The 24,809-nt window shown below is 24.9% G+C and overlaps 1 protein-coding gene across 4 annotated transcripts in view; it reads left to right on the forward strand.

The window, feature by feature from the left end:
* The window catches only part of Ih (hyperpolarization activated cyclic nucleotide gated potassium channel Ih), a 97,690-nt gene that overhangs the window by 67,530 nt on the left and 5,351 nt on the right, over positions 1 to 24,809 (forward strand). For all 4 annotated transcript variants that reach the window (XM_067274546.1, XM_067274549.1, XM_067274547.1 and 1 more), the window contains one exon: positions 14,809 to 14,958. In XM_067274546.1, the coding sequence (XP_067130647.1) occupies positions 14,809 to 14,958 (150 nt within the window). The remainder of the gene's footprint in view (positions 1 to 14,808; positions 14,959 to 24,809) is intronic.

Raw genomic sequence — 24,809 nt, forward strand, 5'->3', positions numbered from 1 at the left:
TATATGAAAATTTTTTTTTTCATCTCAACTTATACTCCAAGAATAAAATTTTGTAATCTTTAGATAATCTCACACAAGTAATTTCAACCCATTACAGAAACTTGTCTCCCTCTCCCGACTATCTAACTGTTTGGCTTTATTTTGAATTCAAATATAAATGAAAGCATTTGCCGAGAAAATTTTATTTCGTTGATTTTGATAACAGATATTCTTCGAAATCAAAATGCTGTTATTCTAATGCGAGTTGACGAATTAACATGATACTTTAATATAAATTGAAATTATACAGTTAGAAACACGAATTTGATTTACAAAATACATATATTCTCTTTATATTAATAAAAAGATCATTTGAAAAGTTGGATGAGGTAGCTGGTTAACGATATGAATTTAGCCGCAAATATTATAGTAAAATCCATAAAATATTCAACAACTTTAAATATCATTTGAAATTAGATTACTAAATTCTCTTTAAAATATATTTTATTTTAAAAAATCTTTAATAAAACAAATGTAATCAAAAACAGAGCCAGTGCCAGGATTTTTTCCAAAAAACACTTCTAGTTCAAATCGGTTGTTCTCTTCTAAGAAGGACAATATCTTGGCTAAATATTAATATCAAATAGAGTGAGAGTCATTTACTTAATTTTTCCCTCTTCGAATGTTTCATCAAAAAATGAAATTTTTATATAAATTTGAAACACGGCGTAGTCTTTTCTTCCATTTCTTAAAAACTAAAATGAAATAAACAATAACAATTTAAATTTTAATTTTTAAAAAGTTGAAAATAATCAATAATACTGTATTTAGTCTTAGGAAATATTAATTATTTTTAGCAAATAAATATACCAAATTTAATTTCGAAAAGTGAAAGTTTTATTTTATATACTATTTTCTTATTTTACGAAATTTATTTCGTGTGTTTGAACTTTAATTGACTTTTACTGAAATGTTTAAATACTGTTAAAGCCATCATTTAAGATTGTTGCAAATCCATTATATTATATTGCAGATTGTTAAGCTAAATAAAAATTTGACAAGGATTTTAAATATTAATTTTTAATTTTTACCAACAGATTAACTAATTCGACTGTCAAAATATTAGTTGTATTCAATTTACAATGTTTGTATAAATTCTTAATTGTCTTATAATTAACTCGTAAAATAAAAACAAATATCGTGTGTTTGTTTGGTATGACAATAAAATAAATACAAAATAAGTGAAGAATTCACTTAACTAAATTACTTCATTTTCTTAATGAAAATAGTTTCAAAGTAGTAGTAAAGTTGAGGAAAAAACTTCGCAGAAAATAATTAACCCCTTATAGAGAAGCAACGATATTGAATATTTGAACAATCATTAATTTAAAAACAATAATTAGTATACAATTGCTTAAACTTTACTAACCTCGATGAAATTAAATATGAAAATACATTAGAATCGTTTGAGGGGAGTGTTATAAACCTGATAAAATTGCCAAATTAGAATTTACGAATTTAATTATGAAATGTCTGTCTATTCGCTTCTAACCGAAGTGAATAAATATGTATTATAGTATACTTAAAAACAAAATACGAAAAACACATGTATTACATCAATCAATATTTTTTAGTTTTAGCTTAAAACAATATTCTAATTAATTTCTCTTCATATCAAAAATTATTTTATAAAGATTTTTCAGAAAAAAATTGGATATTTTTGATAAAAGTCATTTTATTCGGTTTTGTCAAAGCATTTCATAAATAACATAAGAAATATTTACGTGGAAATGAATTAAAATGAAAATCTCTTATTTGGAATGACTTATTCGTAACATTTATCCTTACTTTAGCTTAGAAGGGAAATGTCTTCCGCCATAAAAATATTTTGTCATTTAGGTACATTTTTTTGTAGATTTTAATTACGAAATGAAATTATTTTTCGATTTGTGGCCGGGATCAAAAACTATTTAATATAAATATTCTTTTGAAAGTAGTTATTCAAATTCGTAAGTGCTTTTTCTGTGAAAAGTAATAGTTACATAATAGTAGAGGATAGAACTGTCATAGGAATAAAGATTAAAAATAGAAATTTATACTTCGTTGTAATTTTATGTAGTTAAAATTTCTGTTTGTTTCTATTATATAAGAACTTTGCAACGAAATAAATCCAAAAATAAAATAAATACTTGCCTCTCCTTTTTTTTTATTTTTCTTCCCATTAATTTGGAGATTCTAGCCTGAACTAAAAGAGAATTTTTCCTTCTTTAATTTTATTTTTTTATTCCAACTTTCTTTCATTTTATAATGGATTTGTAATACTATTTGAACTTTAATAATAATAATAACCTAACTTTTCTATTTCATCATTATCATAACCTATTCAACATCAGTAGCCTAACTAATATTTATTAGTTAGGTTACTGATGATGAAAATATTTCATTGTTTGATTAATGTATTAATCATAACTGCTCGTCATAAATAAAGTATCAAAATCTGTATGAGAATATTAAAAAATTACGTAAAAGTATATTAAAAACAAAAATAAGATAATAAATCTAAGCAAACAGAACACCAGAGTATACAAAGACTAATCCCATTTCGAACTTCTGAACTGCTAGCTCATTACCATTTCCCAACAATTCCTTTCTCTAAAGAAGTATTAGAAAGAAATAGTGATTTTAACTACCACATTAAATAATATTTGACTAATATAATAATACTATACCATTAATAGTAATAATTTTAACACTTATTGCCCTACTAATAACAATACGATGGAGGTGATGACCATAGACTCATGTTTGGGTAAGAATTTTTGAGACATATCTACCATCTTTTTTATAACATTAGTATTTCTCTTACTAATTTTTTTATCGATGCTAGTCGTGAAGTCATTTATAAAAATATTATTATTTTTGATATAAAATCAAAATTATTAATTTTTTATTGGCCAATTACTAGCATACAGAGTATAATATCCGCAATAATAACGTTGGCATAGGTGAGGGATACGGAACGGCATCCCAACCCATACTATTCGTGATTAATTATAATAGTCTAGATTGGATTCGAACCTGTGTCTATACAACAGTAGGCTGCTAGCTTATCGCACGACTGTTTGGCTGACAAATCATTTTTACGAGTAAAAATAAAAAATAACAATTTCTTTTTATATACATAATTCTTATTTTGTCGTTTTTTAAAAAAAATTATTTGGTTTCGTTTATTCGTATACGGCAACGCGACACTTGGGCGATCTGCTGAGGGGGATATTTCCGAAAGGACTTTTATGGAAAATTGGCCCTATTTAGTGTTACTAACGTAAAGAAAACCCAGTAAACCCACATGGCTAGCCCATTGGCTAGGCGTAAACTCACGACCGACTACCAGTATTCAATGGTTTTATCCATTCGACCACTGGTGGGTATTAATTTGGATTAGATTGAAGTTTTCATGCAAGTATCCTGAGTATTTATGGATGACGTCAATTTTGGCCATACGTAATCGGATAGACATAGGTGAGAGATGGAAGACATCTTAGTCAAACTCTATGTAAAATCATAGAAGTCCGGATAGGATTTGAACGCGGATTCCTCATGGCTGTAGATTAAATACTTTATGTGTAATTTTTTGTTTCATTCACTGAATAGTATTTTATTAGTTTTCAAGCCATTTACATAATTGTATATACAGTGAAAAAAAGATTAAATTGACTATTTTATAATGTCAAATTTAATCGAAAATCTTCATTCTTTCTACGTTAGTTTTGTCGAAAATCTTATTTTTTGCTTCAAATCTTTATATTTAAACATTCTAAGTTTTCTAAATTTAATATTTTATTTTTGGCTTTTATTTATGATTTGAAAATAACAAGGAAAAAATAGAATTTAAAAGAAAATTTATTATTCTGATATAAATTATTTTTATAAATGATAAAAATACACAAAATTCAAATACGTAACATCATTTTTTATATTACATATGAAAATTTTAATAATTGTAAATAAGAAAGTTAGTTATTTAATTTAGTAAGTAATAAACTAATTTTTAAAAGATATTCAAGTCTTATTTTATTGAATATTAAATATAGAAAATTTCACAAAAATTTATATAAAACGATATTCTTAATATTTAATAAAAATAAGATATAATAATCCTTCTGAAATTCTATTAATGTTAATGTCTTCGTTGTAATGAAGAAGGTGGATATGGTTAATTTAAGAAGCGAAGAGTCTATTAAATTTTACTAAATGCAACAATACTTTAATATTGTAGATATAAAAAATGTTTACAGTATACTTTACACGTGATGCACAAGATGAAATGAAACGATATTCTGTGAAGTTAAATTGATAATGTTTCGTAATATTCTTTGATTTAGACATTTGTATTGAAAAAACGAGCTTCTAAGATTTTATGATACCAGTTTCGTACATCGTAAAAAGTTCTAAATGATATTTTAATCTTGTGGTTTTGTTCAGACGGAGATATTAAAGAATGCGCTTAATATAAATAAAAATACATAACACGAAAATATTATTTTGAATACTATTATGATTTACATAATTTGCATTGACGTCATTCGTATTTTATGATAAATCTTTTCGGAAATTTACATTCATTAGTATAGTAATTCAGTATAAAATGTTTAGGAAACGAGCTGTTTCTATTATAATAAACAATAACGCGATAGGAGTGTTGCGTTGGAAGCATGAATAAAGATGTCAGTTAAAATTCGAATTTTTAAAGTCGATTTGCATGAACGAGAAACACGAAGAAACCTTGGCAACATTCCTTTACTATATTTGAACCGGGGTTATCCTCTCATTAGATGGTCACTTGAACTGGAAGATCATATTTTTAATATTGTCTCGAGCAACGTGGCTCTTTTGAGTATTTGGAAAATTGCCAGTAATAACTGTTACCCTAGTTTTCCAACTAGTCTTAAGCATTCTCATATTTGGCATCTCTTCAAATTGATTGAGCCAATACGTCAAAAAATTAATTTAAGAGTCATTTTTTAATACATGGTTCCATATGAAAACTCACATTAATGGGTGCACTTATTAAATAAGCATCAAATTTGTCTTGAATTGTTGTTAAATCGTTAGCTTGGAGTTTTTACTATATTTGAAATGATAAATCATTATCATATTTACTTAATTTAGTTGCTCAATATTATTCATAGAGTATCGCAATGATAAGTTCTAAATATAACTAAAGAATAGGCCTATATCTTTATTTGAAAAATGAACGTAACTTTAGTAGCTGACATGCAAAATCTTTTTCTATATAGACGTCTTACTGATAAATTGTGCAAAAAACATTACACGTGGTTTAAAAGTTATCACTTTTCAATGCATTGGTACGTTTTAATCATATAAAAGTTTTTCCAGTCTACCAGTGGAGATACTCAAAAAATACGGATAAAAATATACACATAAATAAATAATTTAATTAACTATAATTACTTATAAAAAGTGGTTTATTTTGAATAGCATTCTCTTTATCAGTCGTTAGTTGTAGGAAGAAATTTGTATTTTAATCAATGTTCTTAAAAGAAATTAATAATTTTTTGTGTAATAAACATTTCTAAAAGTAATTTTTTTATACTTTTAACTGTACATGAAATACATTTTCACTACAAAAATTGAAGTGACTACAAAATTATCTTGTGCAAGATTTAGTTCGTACTTAAATAAATGGCTCAGAACTTATTCACTTTAGATTTTTTTGTTGTTTCCCAGCCATTTTTTGCCAATAAAAATATTTCTCTAATAAATTTTTTATGTTGTCAGACTATTTCTGAAACTGAAGATTATAGTATTCAGAAAATTACACCCTTATATTGTACAAAAGATGACATTTTCGATATCAAAAGTAAAAATGTTATGGAATGTTTTTCTATTTATTTTATATCAAGTAATCGTCTTTTCGTTCGGATAACGATAACAATTCATTCCAAATGTCTATAATAAAAGACGTAAAATTATCCCGTAAATTAGCTTCTTATTGAAATAAAATAATTTGAATAACGCATAAAATTTTATCATATAATCTCGCTTTTCAAAATAATGCTACGAATAATAGAAATTTATTTAATAATTTAAATAATTTTTTTTCTTATATTTATCATATATTTAAATAAAAAAATAATAAGAATAAAAATATTTTTAACTGGTTCATAAACTTTTTAAATTATGTCAATTGAGTGCTGACAGGAAATTGAGCGAAAATTTTATTTCTATGTTTTCATCATTTAGTTCCATCTCATCGATTCTCATGCAATACTTATTGATATCGCTATGAATTTCTGTTATGTATTCCGTCCGTATAAAAATAAACATTTAAGATTTATCACTACTAGAATACTCTAATTTTAAAGCCCCATGAATAAATTGAATAATGAATATATGACACCAGTTTCATCTTGGCAAGAATTCACTATGCTACTGTATTGGTATTTTATAGTTGTTTCAATTGCCAAATTTGTTTCGAGAGTGGTAAGGAAGACGTGTGATGGCACTATTGCCACTATACGTAGATTTTTATGTCTTCACAATGGCAGTAATAATATTGAAAATTTCTTTTCTGTGAGATTTTTTATTTTTATTTTAAATTTTCAATTGTTATTGGTGCGATATAGATAATCTGGGTTTGACATAGAATATATTTTATTCGGATATTCTATAAATAAATCATAAATAAAAATAAATTTAATTACAACTATTGTATATTTTAGAAATATATTAGCTCATTTTAATATAGAAAAATCTGTTTTTTATTGATAAATAATAAAAAGTGAAATATTTTTTTAAGAATCTGAAAAATTTTTCTAATGATTATTTAGAAGTAAAACTTATTTTTGAATTTAAATTGTTTATTTCATTAATTTTAAAAAAGTTTTACTTAAATATGATGAAATGATTCATTTCTATTTTAAACTAAGCAATTTACTAAGTTTTTCCCTTGATCATTTTACAAAGAAAGATCTGTAATGAAAAAAGGTAACATAACAATTTCACTATTTTCAAGAACATTGTTTATATAATCGATACAAATTAGCTTACAACACACTTCATTTTAACGATTTTTCAATTTGAATTCGTTCAGTTCTTTCGTTTGTTTGCTATCATCATTCGACTATATTAAAATTGCATGTTTTCTCTTAATTTGATTATGGGATTTTTTTTAATGACACGGTAATAAAACGGCCTTTAAGTCCAAGTGATGTAATTGATCTAATAGATGTAATAATAGATGACATTATTGGAGAAAATAAATGACATAGGAGGAAGTAGACAATCCGGATTGAGATAGAAGGATAATATTTCTCAATGGACCAACGTACGTTTCCCAGACCTCCTACAAGTGGAAATAGATAAAAGATCTTGATAACAAATCTTCAGAACGAAGATATATATTTAATAACAAAAACTAAAATCAATTGTAAATATAGGCATTTATATACATTTATACTGTACATAAAGTATATTCTAATCATTTATATCGACTAATTTATGTACTGTACAAAGTATAGGGAGGTATATTGTAATTTTATTATTTGCATTTTAGAATTTTTTAAGTATTAATTATTATAATAATTATTTTGAAAACGTTTTATTGTCAGTGTATTTTTCTCAATTTCAACGTATTTATTCATTCATTTATTCTTTTACTCCTTCTCAATGATGCTTAATCAGTATGTTAAGGTTATTACTAAGCAGAATATATAAACATTCATTATAATAATTTATGTTTTTAATTATGTTTAATTATTCTCAACAAAAACTATTGCATAATTTACATTTATTTCCTTATTTATAAATTTTGATTTACATTTATAAAAAATATTAAACATATTAATTAAGTAATTATTACATATAATTTTATGCATGATTTAATATGAATAAATATAAGTAATCGTTAAATTTATGTACGCCAACGTCTTAATGGATGTAACCCACTTAATGATCAAAATAATTTTATAATCTACTTACAATAGGCCTACGAAACACATGGAATGCCATTCATTTAGTTCAAGTTTCAAGTATGATAAATTGGAAAGTCTTTCCACTTGATAAAACAATTCAATATGCAAAAGATCTAAAATTACATAGACAAAATTACCAAGAAAATACAACTTTTTAAAACTCCCTTTGGCCATCATTGAACGGATAGTAAAGATTTTGTAATTGTTCATGCAGTCCTTGACAGAAATTGAATTTCGGAACAATTCCCCCATTGGTAATTTTATTAGCTATCATCACAAGGAGTAATTTTTGTGACAATACGCTTTTCACTCGTTTTTGTCAAATTAACTTGTATTGCGATCGTACAATACGAAGTAATTTTGCTGAAATTACTATAGAGGGATTACTCATACATACAGAGATTACGACATATTAATTGTTTTCGTGTTCTAGATTAGACCAATGTTTTCGTTTATCTCTTATAAGTAAAAACGTTAAATTTTAATTTATTCTAAACTTAATCCTTTAACAATAATTATTTATGAAAAATATTATTGTACGCGAATAATTTTACATATAAGTATCTTATTTACAACTAAGTTTAAATAATTTATTTTCTGTAAATAATGTAACTGCTAAAGGATAAATTTATCGATGTGAAAAACAGTGTATGTACACCATTTATAAATTTATATATATCTACTTAATTAGTTTTAGAATTACATATAAAATTATAATTTCTACAACATCTACATTCGTAAATTTATAATAATTAGCCTTTATTATTTTAAATCATAGTTCTGGAATGTTAGAATTTATAAATACAGCATTACCTTGTACTGTACATGTGACATGAAGTTCTTAGATGTGTAACATTAACTTAGTTCATTTGACCGTGTGTGATGAATAAAACAAGAATCAGGTCTCTATAAGCCAGTGCATTTGATGATGCCAAGTAATATCTAAATCAGAAATCCCAAGTAACCAACTACGTCGAAAATATCCTTAAGGAAGAAAATACTTTGCTCTCACAAGCAATAGTATGAAAATATAGCGGCAAGATATATCTTAATCTTTATCAAGATATTAAAATAATCCTAATAAATAAATTTAGAATATTTATAGTAAATTATATTTCTATAATTTACATCTGTCGATACAACCGTAAGAATTCAAAATTTCTAATGCTGTATATTTGTTATCCGGAATACGAAATTTTTCAGTAGTCAAATATCGGTACAACTACATTAGTAAATACATTATTAAGCATTTAATTGAATTCTTAATAGAGATACGAATTTATAAGTAGTTACTTTAAATTAATTACATCAACAGCATTAAATTTTTACATCTATATTGAATAAAATCAATAAGAAAACCGAAAGAATTTCTACGCAGTAAAGGTTTATAGCATAGTTTATGTAGGCAATATTATGAAATATTATATTATCAATATATTCATATGTTAATAATATACTTTTTAAAACGTTATAACTTAAAAATTTTTAAATAAAATTAATTTTCTTTAACACGTTTAGTTAAATTCAATTAGATTTTATTTTGTAAATATGGATTTTATTAAAATTCACCCGATTATAAAAATATTATTTAAAATGGATAAAATTTTAAATTTTATGTAATTAAATATAGTTAAAATAATTTTTAAATATTAAAAAAAAAAAAAAAAAAAATAGGAAGAGAATTGCGCATAAGACGAGACATAACTAACCGTAAACTGGATGCGGGCAATACGACGCGAATGAAAGACAAAAATACCAACTTCCATTTCCGGTGTTGAATAGTTCAGTAAATCAATAAGTCTCATCACAAAAATATTACAAATTTCTGATACTAAAATCAATTTTAATTTGATCAACCGATTATTAATACGCATTCTTTTATTTAAAGGCTACAATAATTTTATTAATAAAATTACTATTGTGTTTTATCATTTACGTAATGGGCATGAAATTAAAAAAAAAAAAAAATTGCATTCTATCGTCAAATCTTATAATTAGGTTTTAGGAATGCATGGTGTTGCCTAATTTATAATTGATTTTCTGCTTATCTCAAAAATTCTTTCATATTGACTTTTCTTTGTTTTAATGATATCTATATAATAGTAAAAATAAATATACGTAACAGATATTTACCTATTATTTATTCTAAGCGGATAGTGTGTATATTTAAGATTTTTAAGATTTGAAGTATGGGTTTAAAAAAATTACATTCTTTTATAAATAATTCAATATGTATGATACGTTCTGTCGAATATATTTCTGGAAGAATATGTATATATACAGACATACATATTCTGTTTTGTAAAGAATCAATATGAAGGTTAGTTCGCACATTTGAAAAATGTTTGTTCAATTGTAAGGAACCATTGAGAATAACGATCGCCATTGATAGACATTGAACAGAAAATCGTTTTGTTGAAGGAAGTATTGGCAAATCTCAACCTCAATTGAACAGAAATGCGTTCGAAAATTGAAAGAGTTTTTCTTCCTTTAGTGATTTGAGCGTGGGTGTTATAGTGATATATTTTTTCCAATTGACACTACAAAAAATTATCTTTTTTTTTTGATACCTTCTTGTATTGCAATCCTTGATATTTATTTATTTTGTATAGTAACAAACAAAATCTAATTCGTATATAATTAAGTAAAAAGAATCTTGTTATTTAATCTTTATCGATTTAAGCTGTCATAGTTAATACAATGCTTGAAAACTTTGTAACTCTAAGAGAGAATTCTAGTCACGCTAAACGCTATTTGAACAGATGTTTTGTATATCGTGTACAGTACCTGACTGATTTGCAGCAAGTCAAAGGTACAGTACTTCTCCTTTTTTAAGTCACGCAACCAAGAATCTTTCTTAATATTTTAATTTATGTCACTTTGATGCGATGAAAATCTGTATCGGAAATTCTACCAAACGAATGCAAAGAATGCCAATTAAGTTCGTTATATTCTAAAAAGAATTCTTCAAGAAAAATTTTTAAGCACGATTAGTACATTGTTTAGAGTTCCTTTTTAAAATCTACACGTTGCAATCTGTTTTTCTTGTATATATACGTTGTTTTAATCTTGTATTTTCTGTAGATTTTTCAAAAAAGTTTCATAAATATTAATGAACACGGGATCGTTGTTTGAATTTATATTATTTTTCAATTATAACACTGTAAAGTACTAGCTTTTAAATAAGTAAATAAATAAATATATATATATATATTGAATGATACGTTTTGTTAAATGTAAGCGCGATTAAAATTTAAAAAATAATTAAAATCTGATGATCGATTTTAAAAAGAAATAATTAAAATAATTTTTTTTTACTTGTTAGATTTCTCCAAAATTTTAATTTAAAAAAGAATTGTATTGAAATTTCTTTCATTCGATTTAGTAATAATAAGTTATTCTTGTTACTAGTAATTAGAAATGGTTCAGCTGATTAAAAATATATAAGAAAGTTTTGATTGAAAGGACAGATTTAACAAAACTTCTAATAAATAAATAGTTTACAAACTAATAATTAAAATACTAAATTATATGATATTGGACGGTAAAATATACGACTTTTTCAAAGATATACGAATAAAAATTTAAAAATTTTTAAAATATACATATTTATACTATTGTACTCTTTAATATTTAGTGTTGATCTTATGTATTTTCTATCGTTAACTTTAAAAATCACACGACTCTTAAGGGATTCAGATAATTTAACAATTTAGATTTTACGTATTTAAATAGACAAGTTTCCATCTGCAATAATACAGAAGAGTTAGATTATAAATTGATAAGTTTAGCATATGCATGAAATTCATATTGTTTTTATTATTTAAAAAAAAGAGAACAAAAATAAAAATTTTTATTCGTTTGCTTTTTATTGCCTATTTTAAAACAAACCAGAAGCTAATTTCAAATCGTTGCGTGTTATCATCATGATATTTTTAAAAAAATCTAAACAGAAAGAAATCAGTAATTCATTTTTTATTTAAAATGTTTAAGAAATAATTTCGATAAGATGTATATTTATTGTTTTTATCTCGGTTAAAATATATTTTTAATATTTATAAACGAAATTATTATCTCTAAAGACTTGGCATCTTTAACAATTTTTACGTACAGATTTAGACAAGAAAAGAATGTTTTCGTTTTAAGAATCTGTAATAATAATAAGTAAGAAAATAAAATCTGAAGTTCACTCGCAAGAATTTGACATTTTAAATAAGAAATCGACACTTCTTTACGTCATTTAGATTCATCCAATCACATTTGTTGCGTTCAATATTAAAGCTTTTGTGAAATTTTGTACTGAAGGTCATAATATAATATCAAATTTTTAGTAGAACATATTGATTTTTTCAAGCGAACGGTTATTCGCAAAATCATTAAGTGCTTTCTGCACGAACGAGAGTAGAAATTAAAAATGTTTTTTAAAACTTAAAAAAGAATAATTGCATAGATTTAGGGGAAAAATTTATAATGTCATCAAGTTTAGTACTTTCTCCTTAGTACAGCTTACCTAAATCTATAAAAACTTTACACAAACTCATTTTAATCCGGCGTTTAAAAGCCTCGAATATAAAAAAAAAAAAATCCAAGTTTTATAAAATTTAAAACTTAGAATATTTTAAAATAAGACCATAAAATGCATCGTTTGTTTTATTAATTTCTTTCAAATTGATTTTGAATAAACGAAGATAAAAAGTTGCATGTGATATAAATAGCAATAATATCGTCTCGACCAAGATTAAAACTATAAAAATTTCTTGCAAGATGCTTCAAACGGTGACTCGATGACGGTGGATATTCATTATTTAAAGCAATGAATATTCTTATTACTATACGAATGACCGGACTAAATCAACCTCGTAGCTGAGTGTGTAAAGCGGTAGTTATTTTAGTCTCGATTTCCATCTTGTAACAGACGAAGAATATCGATCGTTTTATGAAAATGAATATTCCAAGGAAAAGTATTAAGATTTCCAATTATCTCTAGCGTCTCAATAATGAAGCAAATTTAATTGCATTTTAAGCTTTACGCGTTTTTATAATTTATCAAAAAATATTATATACTGTTGTTGTATTAATTACATTATAAATGGCTTAATTACCGTTTATTATTCGCGCGTGTATTATGACAATAATCTATTTATTTTCAAGTTTTTATTTAAGTATTTTGCATTCGGAATTTCCAGAAATATGAATTCTTTTCGAGGGAGGCGAATACATTTCTTGGTATTAATAAAATTTCATCAATTTCATATTAATTTTGAAATTTGGAAACTACTTAAAAAGTCATTTCAAATTAAAAATAAAGAAATTTCGTGATATAAATTCGAAAATAATTTTTGTATTAAGAAAATTTTCATTTTTACTTACACTAATTTACGGTTTTGATAATAAATACGAATTTAGAATTTAAAAAATACTGCAAAATATTTCTAATTTAGAAAGATAATTTCATCCGAAAAGCGTTATTTTAGGAATATTTTATAAATTTCGGGAAGATCATTAAGTGTTATGTTTAATAACGATTTTTAAAATTCCATTTTTTATATTTATAATATAAATATAATTATATTAATTTGATACGGAGGAAACATTTCTTACATACTATTTATTTATTAATTTTTTATTATTAAATGAAGCGTTATCAAGCAACTACTCTATATTACAATATACTATAGAGTAACTGTTATAAAATTATCTTAGACACATTTATTCTGTTAAAATAATACTCAGTATTACGTCAATTTGACGTCATTTTGTATTTCCCCATTACAAAAAAAAAATATATATATATATAGGAATGACATCAAACTGACGTAAAAGTGTTCACTATTCTGACGAAACGAATGCGTCACGTCGTATTGAGTTAAAAGTTTTCTCCTACAATTTGACGTTATTTTTTTGTTTTTTCTAATTGTAATTAGAAAAAATTCGTTTCAAATATATATTTTTCAATAAAGATATAATTTAAAGTTTCACAAATATTATTATTATTTTTTAATGTTTGATATATTTCATAGGAAAGTTGAATTGGTTTCAGCTTGTTCCAAGGACTTGTTTGATTTCTTTGAGATATTTCTTTCTCTTGAAGCTTAATTCTTATCATTTGTAGACTTAATCTAGTTTATAACTCTACTCTTTATCTTAGTGGAATGACATAAGATGAAACGGCAGTTTTTATTTAATTTCTAATCTTACGATAATATCTAACTCGAATTACTCTTCCTAAGTAATCATAATACTCGTGTTCGAAAAATAATCCTTTAAAATTAAAATTAAAATTATTCTTTTTTAATAAATTAAATTTTTAATGCGTGTTTTCTATTTAACGCTGTTTGCATAAGAAACATTTTTTATGGGTTAATTTAATTACTGCAAACTGTTAGAAAATAATTTAACATTTCATCACCTAATATTTAAATTTGTGATTTTTTTATGATTTAATTTATATGGTGAAAATTTATTTTATATTTATCATAGAAAATATAAAGTCATATTAATAAAAAGTGGATTCGTGATACGAATAAAATTAACAGCTCTTGAAAAAAATTGCTATTTTTTTCTTTTTTAAATATTAAATTTACAAAAACATAATTTTTCATTCGTGATTTTGATATTTATGTATCGATTTACGAAGCAGATATTGGAAACTTCTCGTGTGAAAGTGACTTTCTATATAAGCAATTATAAATAAAAGAAAGTAATTTATGGCAAATACTACAAAATTTTAAATAATAATAATCATAATAATACTTTAGTTTGAATAGATATTATTATTATTATTATTTATATAATAAAATTTAGTGATTGCTTTATATTTTATTTTTCATAGTTCTTTAACATGGCAAGCGTCTTCATGAAGATATTTAATCTTATTTGTATGATGCTACTAATTGGACACTGGAGCGGTTGTTTACAATTCCTAGTACCGATGTTACAAGGCTTTCCTACAAATTCTTGGGTTGCAGTAAATGAATTACAGGTAAGAACAAATATAGTTAATACATGCATAAATTATAACGTAAGCATTAGTTTATAGAATTACACTGAAATAATTTTTAAATCGTTTTTTTCATACGTAAATTCATACATTGACTGTTTATACTGTAGAATGTCATCGATTTTTATCACATGTACTTCCCCGTCTAAAAATAACAAGTAGAAAGTAATGCGGTTTATAGATGACTTGTATATTCTCTAGGGCTAATGCAGATAGTCTGGCGACTCTTTCAGTATTTATCATTTATAGATTTTTTAATGAAAATCCACTTACTGCTTTAAGAATGATTTAAAATACATTTTTTGAAGCCATGTGTATAAGTAGTCTATTTAATGCTTAACACATGCAAGGTTTTATATACATGTATATACATATATGTATTAAAAAACTCGTTTACTTAAATCTATTTTTCATTCCAAGAATAGTTTTTTTATATTATCATTATTTTTACTTTTATGTAAACTAACTTAGTGATATTTTAAAAATTTATATGTTTACAAGGAAGGTATGACTTATAAAAAAGGAAAGAAGGAACATATATATATCTATATTATATAAATAGGTATTTGCTGGTGTAACATTATTTTAATAAAATTTGATTTAGTAGATAGCTTGTCAACATTGTAGTATATCATGGGTAATTATTTAAATGAATAGATCGTGTTTAAGCCGATCAATATTATTTGTAAGATACTTTGATATTTTATTTTGATGCCAATAAAAAATCGACTTTTTCCAACATTTATACAATTAAAGATTCGATCATTTTTTAGGTTTTAAATAGTAAATAAGTTTTTCAATTATTCAAATTTGATAGTTTTAAATATTCATGATTATTTTCTTGTCTCGTATATTGCAAAATTCGTAGATTAGAAATTAAAATAATAATAAATAAATCTACTTTTCGAATTGTGTTGTTATGATAATGATAACGATTATGATTGATACATTTTGAAATTCGTATGGAGTGATGATTAAATTTAATTTACAACATTTATTTAATAGTTGGAGAAATTTTGGATAATGGATATTCCTTACAATAAACTGTTTCTCCTAATTATTTCTGTACGATATGGATAGTGAAAGAAATAATTACTATAGATCTATATTAACGTATATCTTGCGTTGCTAATTGATTCCGCTAATGTAAAAAATCGATTAATTTTAAACCTAGGCATTCTTTTATTAATAAAAAAAAGGGCAAAACTTGGAGGAAAAAAATAAAAATTCATTAAAATTATCAGAAGAATGACGTCACCAGAAATTAGAATTTTTAAATTCTCTGGGGGGATGCTTTTATTTATTTATAGAAACCGGAATTATACTTAAAAATTTGATAAAAGTAATGAAAATTGCTTGCTCAACTGGAATTTATAATTTATTAAGTTTTCACCAAATTCATTTCTAAGTTTCTTGTAATGACAATCAATAAATTTTAATTTAAACATTTTAAATTGTTTAAATTTAAAGAAAAATAAAATTCTTATAAATCAATTTATTTGACTAATACACAATTTAACCTTTGATATTTATAGTAGATCTGTTATATGTTATACGACGGTTTATTATAATATATAAAGTAGATATATTTCATTGCTCTTGTATATTGTGTAAATACATTGTCTTTTTATATCGTACGTTCGATTAGCGTATTTAAATGAAAGAAATTACATAAAGCAGAAGAATGAAGACACAATTAATAGTAATAGTATAATAATATGCTATAAATTAATAAGAAAATAATAAACTTTTTACACATGAAACTTTCATTATATACATAAACGCTAATTACAGTAGTATATCTGTTACTTAATCGCGATTATAGGCCGGTTAAATGTCGTTTGAGCCCCAATTAATGTTGTCCTGTTACATGTTTGTTTAATGCTACTCCCAGTAGTTTTATGTAACGATAGTACAGACAATCATTGTTTATTGTTAACTGTATGTACTTTTCAAATAAGTTCGCTTCAAAGCTGATTTTTTACACCTATTTATTGCATATAATCTATATTACATAAATTTAAATATATACATATATTTTATCATTTCATATTTACATTGAAAAATTCGGTTTAACTCGCGAATATTAAAACAGTATTTGAAAAAGATGAAATTTGAGTTGATTCGCTAAGATTTTGATTAAACTCTTGATGAAAGTTTGCTTAAATTTAGTTTTTTTCCCCCTTCTTCTTTTGGAAATTATAGTTTTGAATTTTATAGGATTTATCTGAAAGTAGTTTGAACTGGAAGACGAAGCTGTGAAGTTGAGATTGTGCTGCATGCCAATCAGTACGGTATTCAATAAAGTTGTTTCATCAGCGAATTGAGACTGGGAATTTCGACAGTGTAGATCGATTTATTCTCAGTATTTCTATAGCAGAGAACAGTTGTTAAATTATTTACAAATATATATATATATTATATATATATCGAGTTCTTACTTTAATTTTATAAATTATACATCAGTCGTATTTTTAGGAGAAATTTCAATAATACAAGGTCACTCAACCTCTATTTTATGAAAATAGAAATAGAATGAAAGATGTTTCACACATCAATATGCTTTCAATATAATTATTCTTGATTAAATTGCTATTCTTTTATAGAATTGGGGGATTTTCACTATAAAGATATCTAATCTTGTAATTAATTATTTTAATAGGATATTTTCTTATTATACATTTATAGAAGAATAATGGTGCAGACATTACTGTTGTTATAATTAGAGTTAGGTTTTAAAAATGATTTTATTAAATTTAATTATCTTATTTTTTGAAGGGGATTTAATATGACCTTGATCGAATCATCGTGACATTAGATTTTTTTTTATTGCTTAAGCTATTTTCTATGCTTCAAATTTATTGCCAAGTAATAAAATACTTTTCTAATAACTTTAATAAAGTTTTGTGAATTTTTAAAATATTTTAAGTTATCTAATTTATTCTTTACTGCATAGATAATAATTTAAATTAATTTAGTAATAAACTATTCTGTATTTTAATACTTTATTAACACTTTTTTTAATGATACGTTATGTTGTAAATTTTTATTATTCTATAATTTGTTTCAATCATATTTAGAAAATAAATTATTAAAAAATTATATTATCTTGTTTAAAATATATCTGAAAAACTTTTTAATACTTTTTAATTAGCTTCAAAAATTAAAATAAGTTATATGCAAAGGTATTTGTATACGAATTATTTAATGTTGTAAATATTTACTTTTAATCACCTTATAGAATATTTTCAAAATTTATTTTTAAAAAAATTAATTTTTTCTATGAAATTAAAAGGAGAAAGAATAGTTTTGAAATGAAATACTTGCATATGTTTACATTATCTTTGATATAATTTCAACGAGAAAGAAAAAAACTTGATTGGATTTTGTACGACTTCTATTATTAATATCACAAAAATTCTTTTAGTAATTAACAATCTATTTTTGTCATATTGAAATGTAAAATTTTCCAAAAAAGAATAATAATTTCATAAAATAATTGCAAATAGAATTATTAAAAGAATAGCTCGTATACACGGCAATTAAAAATTTTATTAGTTAATTTAAAATTAAGATACAATGAAAGAAATTTATAAATAAAATGAATCCAGTGTAATTTACGGTATTATTTTATGAGTTAAAATAAAAACAAAATATATAAAAGAAATCTCTTAAGTTATAAATGTGAATGCTTAACATAGCTCTCATAAAGCCCGAAAGACTAATGGAGCTGCTTTCATAAAGCAGCATGGAACAAGTTGGTTATCCTTCATGAGAAAGATATAAGTCCTTTCAAAGTTATATAAATCTATATGATGTATAACTTAATGTCTTATATTACTATTGTACAATTCAGAGATTATTCAACGGATATTACTTTATTAACTGTGAAATTAGCTATAAAATACGTAATATTATGACATCGAGCAATCAATTAAATGCATTCTGAACAACATAACTCTCTTAGAGAATTATCCAACAAATAACAAAAAATTAAAAGCTTGATTACTGTTCCAAATGTTTAGTTCCCAGCCGCAACAGATCATCAAGATGTCTGTAAATCATTGCCGTTCTTGTTCTCTTAATTCGTATTAACAACAGCAATGTAATGTTAATCTGTAAATATCTACAAATGGTTTATACATATATATATTTCAAGAATAAATGTCGCATTTTAAAAATATAAAATCAAAAATATATTATGTTATGATTAACCGTTACGGAAAAGTAACAGCTGTAACCCACTTTTCTTCCGTTTCTTACAATATTTCGCTTCTAGTGTTCGACAGAGAGTGATAAATTAAAATGAGTTGCGCGTTCAGAATTGTTGGCGTGGAATGCAACTAAATTGACTTGTTCAAATTCTAAATTAATGAATTTTTAATTATTATCATCATCATCGCCTCACAACAAAATTTAAATAAGTTTTGAAACACGAAATATTCATTTAAAGTTTAGAAATGTTGTGTGATACGTATATATCACCGAGGAGGGGGGAAAATAAAACTTCATCCAGTTCTTTTCTCGTGGAAACAATTGGAATCAGTGGATCAATTTAACTCGGAATAACTATCGCTAGAGTTAACAGAACATCATTCTGTAGATAGTTTTATTTTCCAAACTTTTTTATCCCAAAGTATATAAATAAAAAAAAAATAAATTTTTCTTTTAACTTTAAATTGTGTTACGATCGATTTAATCATTTTTCTTTTAAACATTTAATTACTTCTGTTTTTTTTAATAATGATGTAATTTTTCTATCGTAACGAATATTTATATTTTATGAAGAATAAGTAAAAACCTAAATGTTTTAATATTAATTTTAAATTAAATTTATTTTTATATTTTAATAATAAAGTTTATAATGAAATCAATATTTCATTCTTTAGAAACTGAATTTTTTTGCTGTTTTCTTAGTGAAACGATATTCCAGTTTCTTAGTTTTTTTTTCAATGAAGTTATTTACTGTAAAAACAGAATGGGTATTGAAAAGTTACTTGGCCATCTGACCACAGTTTAGATACTACTCACAAGGTGAAAAAACGCAATAGAAAAATAAGATGACGCTTTTTCTTTAACATTCTCTAAGAAGATAAATCACCTCTTTCGTAACATTTCTTCTATGAAAGAAATACTAGGAGGAAATGCCAGAAAAGAGACAGCTAATGTGGATAAAATTTTCTATACCATTGAAATTGGAGTAGCACTTACTTGATTTTGATGCCAAGTATTATTTGCCGATTGTGAATTTTTCTCACTTTACGATATTTGTGTGAATTATATACTAAGAAAGTAAGTAAACTAAAACTAAACTGTCCAGAAAAACTTTAGGTTTCTGAATGAAATCTGAATTCAAGCTGATATAGATTTGATATTACCTAGATTACATAAACATTACATAGCATTTATTTAAATTTTCATTAATTTTTTTTCAAATTTAACGAAATGTAATGAGCAATAACCGTTAAAAGTTTTGATATCGATAGAAATGGAACCATTCATTGTATGAACGTTAAATGAGATAACATAACAATTAAAGTCAAATCAATTTGGAAACTTTTATAAATAGATTTTAACGGTATTATAACATATTTTAATATTTTATAAAATATAAGTCATGTGTCATAATAAGAAAAGTACTCATTGCATTAAATTTTAAAACAACATAAGAGTTCAGTAATAAAATAACGTACAATAAAAAAATATTTAATAAAATAAATGTATCAGTTAATTAAGCTATAAGGCTTAATAAACTTATAACTTTTCAATTTTGAAGTTTAGACTATTTACGAAAAAATATAATATTTTTTGAGTCTATCTTTAATTCTTTTCACACTACCATTGAAGTAACAGTTACAATGGTGTTATTAGAAGAACTTATTCTTATAACTTATTATTACATAGGCTCAGTAAAGTACATACATACACAACTTTGAGGTTGCCCTTAACACGAATAGTTCTTAAGTTAATTTTATATTCTGTGTTGTTACTTTTGGTATGTTTAAAGGATATTGATGTAATTTTGCATTGAGTAAGCAGTTTATTTTGTTTTTTTTTTTTAATTTATTGAGAAAGACACTAGTTTTTCCGTGCAATTACTTTTAGTAAGTATAAAGAATACTGATGTAAGGTTATATTAAGTTACCCCCTTTTATATTTCAGCAAAAAGTCTATGTTTGTTTAAAAATGGATAACCATAAAATTAAACATATTTTAATGCAGTAAAAAGCATTTTATAGCAGACTTGTTAATAGTTGTGCTCTTGTTCCATAGCATATGAAACAAGGCTTCAAAGCATTTTTAACTCAAAGGTACGCTCTTGCCCATTTTCGGGGAAAGTTTAGAGTAGTTGACATTTTGTACAATTTCCCATCGAAATGAAAATTGGCTTTCTAGTTAATATGAATTAAGCAGTAACAACTGTGCAATACGTTTGATACCGACAGTGTTAAGTATTTATATTACAGTTGGCTAAAAATGTATGGGTTTAAATTCCAACTTTACAAAAACCAAGCTACAAGTACATCTCTGCACTAGTTTAAACAATACATTGCATTATAAAAATTTCCAGCAACGAGTTGCGTAATTTTCTCGGCAAGAGTTGAAATTGTGTGTGCCGCCATCTGTTATGATATTTTATTTACAAAAGCTTTTTATATTATTAATTATTATGAAATGGCAAAAAGCTTAAATTTGATAGTAGAGATAAGTTTTATCTTTAAAAAGTAAATCGTAAATGCTGATAACAAGTAAAATCTTATTAAGTCCGTCCTTGTTTGAGATATGACACAATATCCCCATCCATCTCTCCATCCTCTCGACCTTCATTCACCAAAATTTAATAGCCTCAATCTCTTAATATACAAACCTCCCCGCAAAATTTCAGAAATTTTCGACAAAAGGCACAAGTTATTACGCTTTAAAGTGAGTGATCAAAATTGTGTACCCAAACACACAATAACATCCATACATATAAAAAAAATCCTCAAAATTATTTGCATTTCTCAACGTTTCAAGGTCCCCTGAGTCCCAAAATATAAAAATATTCGGGTGCATTTTTTGATCGCTCGCCATATACAGTATAATAAAGTTTCCCTTTATTATACTGTATACGGCCGATAAATGAAATAAACACTAAATAAAATAAATAATATACAATATACAAGAATTTATTACTGTTTTAGTATTATTAATACGCTAACAATAACTTATTCCTACAAATACTGTATTTCTTCAAATCATGAAAATTAACATAATTAAATTACTTTTATTCTTTTATTTAAACAAAAATCTTTAATATTTCCAAGAATATTTTTTAGGGTTATAGTTTATATAGATTTAAAAATAAATAACTTTTTTATTTGAAATAACTGTTCCCCATTGGTATTAACTGAAATTGCAATTTAATGGTCAAATAAATGTTCTGTTATAAGAATTATTAAAGCAATAGGCTATATATGGCGATTTTAACGAGTTTTTGTTGGATTCTAGTTGTAACAATGATATAAATGCACTTTCTAACGACAATAGCAACAGTCTCTATAACAATGACAACTGATATTTCAAAACAGAAAATTAGAAATATGCCTATATGATTGAATTTTCTGTAATAATTTATATTTGTTTGACATATTTTATACGAGTTTCTAAGAAACTATGTAAAAATTTGATAACACAACGGGAATTATGCAGTTATTTGCCAATAGTATTACAACAAACAAAAATTTATCCTTATTAAGAATATGTGCAATTGTGTAATTGACAAAACATTGACAAATAAAATATAAAAATAAACAAGGAGCACAAATTTTAAGAAAAACAGATTAATTAAGATAAAGAGTATTGTATAGATTATATTCCATTGTGATTGATAATTTTTCATCTTTATTGCAACTGTTATTGTCAAGAAGATATATTAGAACAAATAATATGACAGGTGAGCCATTAACCATGAAAAAACTATTATCATTTCTATGTAACGAATTCGAAACATTTATCTCATTGCAAGAATGTCTTCAAGACAATAGTTTACAATTTGGAAAAATGCAATCGTTTCCTAATAGAGGGTTGTACGAGATGATAGAATCGACCAGAAAAGTAATTATTGTCGTTTATCTTTTGACATTTAGGCTTATATATAAACTAGCAAGTAGGCCTGGCGTTGCTCGGGCAAAAGTAACGATAGCGAAGATTAAGATAGTCACTATAGACATTATAGTCACAAAAAAAGAGAGTAATTTCATCAACGAATTAAGTATTTCTAAAGAAAGATCGAATTTGAAAATCAAATGTTCTAATATTGTTCGATTTTCACGACGTGTTCTGATTATATCCTTCGATTTTCATCGAATGTTCTAAAGAAGAAAGGTCGAGAAAAACCGAACTAATCTGTTTAAATTTGAAAGTCGAATATGTTCCTACATATTACTCTTTTTCTTTTTTCTTTTTTTCCAGAGCCCGTAAATCTTGCACGTCGCTTTGTCTTGTTCTCCATTGTTACTTAACACTTCGGAACTTATATCTGGTACCCTAACTGTGCACCAAATTTCAACTTTCAACACCTAACCGTTTTAGCGAATATTAAGATTATTACGTTATAGTCAACTTTACCCGTTTTCACAGAATGCAAGAATTGGGTCCTCCCTGTTTCCAGACTAATTACAGAATTTTTAGATAGGTCTAAAAATATGTTCGATTTCGAAAAAAACTGCATCTGCGTCTTGCACTTCGCTTTCTCTTAACACTTCCATTGTTACGTAACACTTCCATCGTTGATGGAAGTGTTAAGACTTAATCCTGTCCCTCTCCCCCGTGGGGAGGAATTTCGAAAAATCCCTTCTTAGTGTGCGTTTTCGTGACGTACCCTATGTACCAAATTTCAACTTTCAACTCCTAACCGTTTGTGCTCTTAACATTTCCATTGTTACGTAACACTTCCATTGTTGACTCTTCCATTCTTAACGCTTCCATTGTTGACATTTCCCTTGTTACTTAACACTTCCATTGTTACTTAACCCTTACATTGTTACTTGACATTTCCATTGTTGATGGAAGTGTTAAGACTTAATCCTGTCCCTCTCCCCCGTGGGGAGGAATTTCGATAAATCCCTTCTTAGCGTGCGTTCTCGTGACGTACCCTAACTGTGTACCAAACTTCAACTTTCAACTCCTAACCGTTTGGGCTCTGCACTGATTATTATTATTATTATTATCAACTCGTCTCGATTATATATATAGATAAAGACATATACAGTAGGTAAAATGAAATTATTATCAAAATTATACATATGATGTATAAAATATAGTTTTATTAATTAAGTTTTTATAAAAACATAAAGAAAAAAGTATTTTTAAGTCATAAAAATACTTTTTTTTATAAGAATAATAAATTTGTTTGTTATAAAATTTTATAATTGTTTATTAAATAGAAAAAAAATGTTATTAAATCGTTTATTTGAATACAAAATTTGAAAATATTTTAAATTGTTTTAAACAAAATTATTCATTCGAAAGAATTTATCGTATTTTTGCAAATATTTACTAAACCAAGTTTTTATTTATTTATTTTTTAATTAAAGAAATTTCGATATTTCTTTTAATAAGAGAAATAATCACGGTATTTCATGATATAAATTATTTTTCGAGTATTTTTAGTCACGCCAACTTATAATCTCATATATATATATATGTATACAATAAAAGAGAAAAATTATATTATAAATAAAATAATAATTTACAGATTAATAACGGTTAAATTTTAATTTATTTAAGTCAATACAGAGAAATCTATTAACTAAAATTTTGTTCAGCTGTAATAAATATTTTTGAATGCT

This window comes from Centruroides vittatus, unplaced genomic scaffold (genome assembly GCF_030686945.1).
Source record: "Centruroides vittatus isolate TY-2023 unplaced genomic scaffold, ASM3068694v2 contig_549, whole genome shotgun sequence".
Classification (NCBI taxonomy): domain Eukaryota; kingdom Metazoa; phylum Arthropoda; class Arachnida; order Scorpiones; family Buthidae; genus Centruroides; species Centruroides vittatus.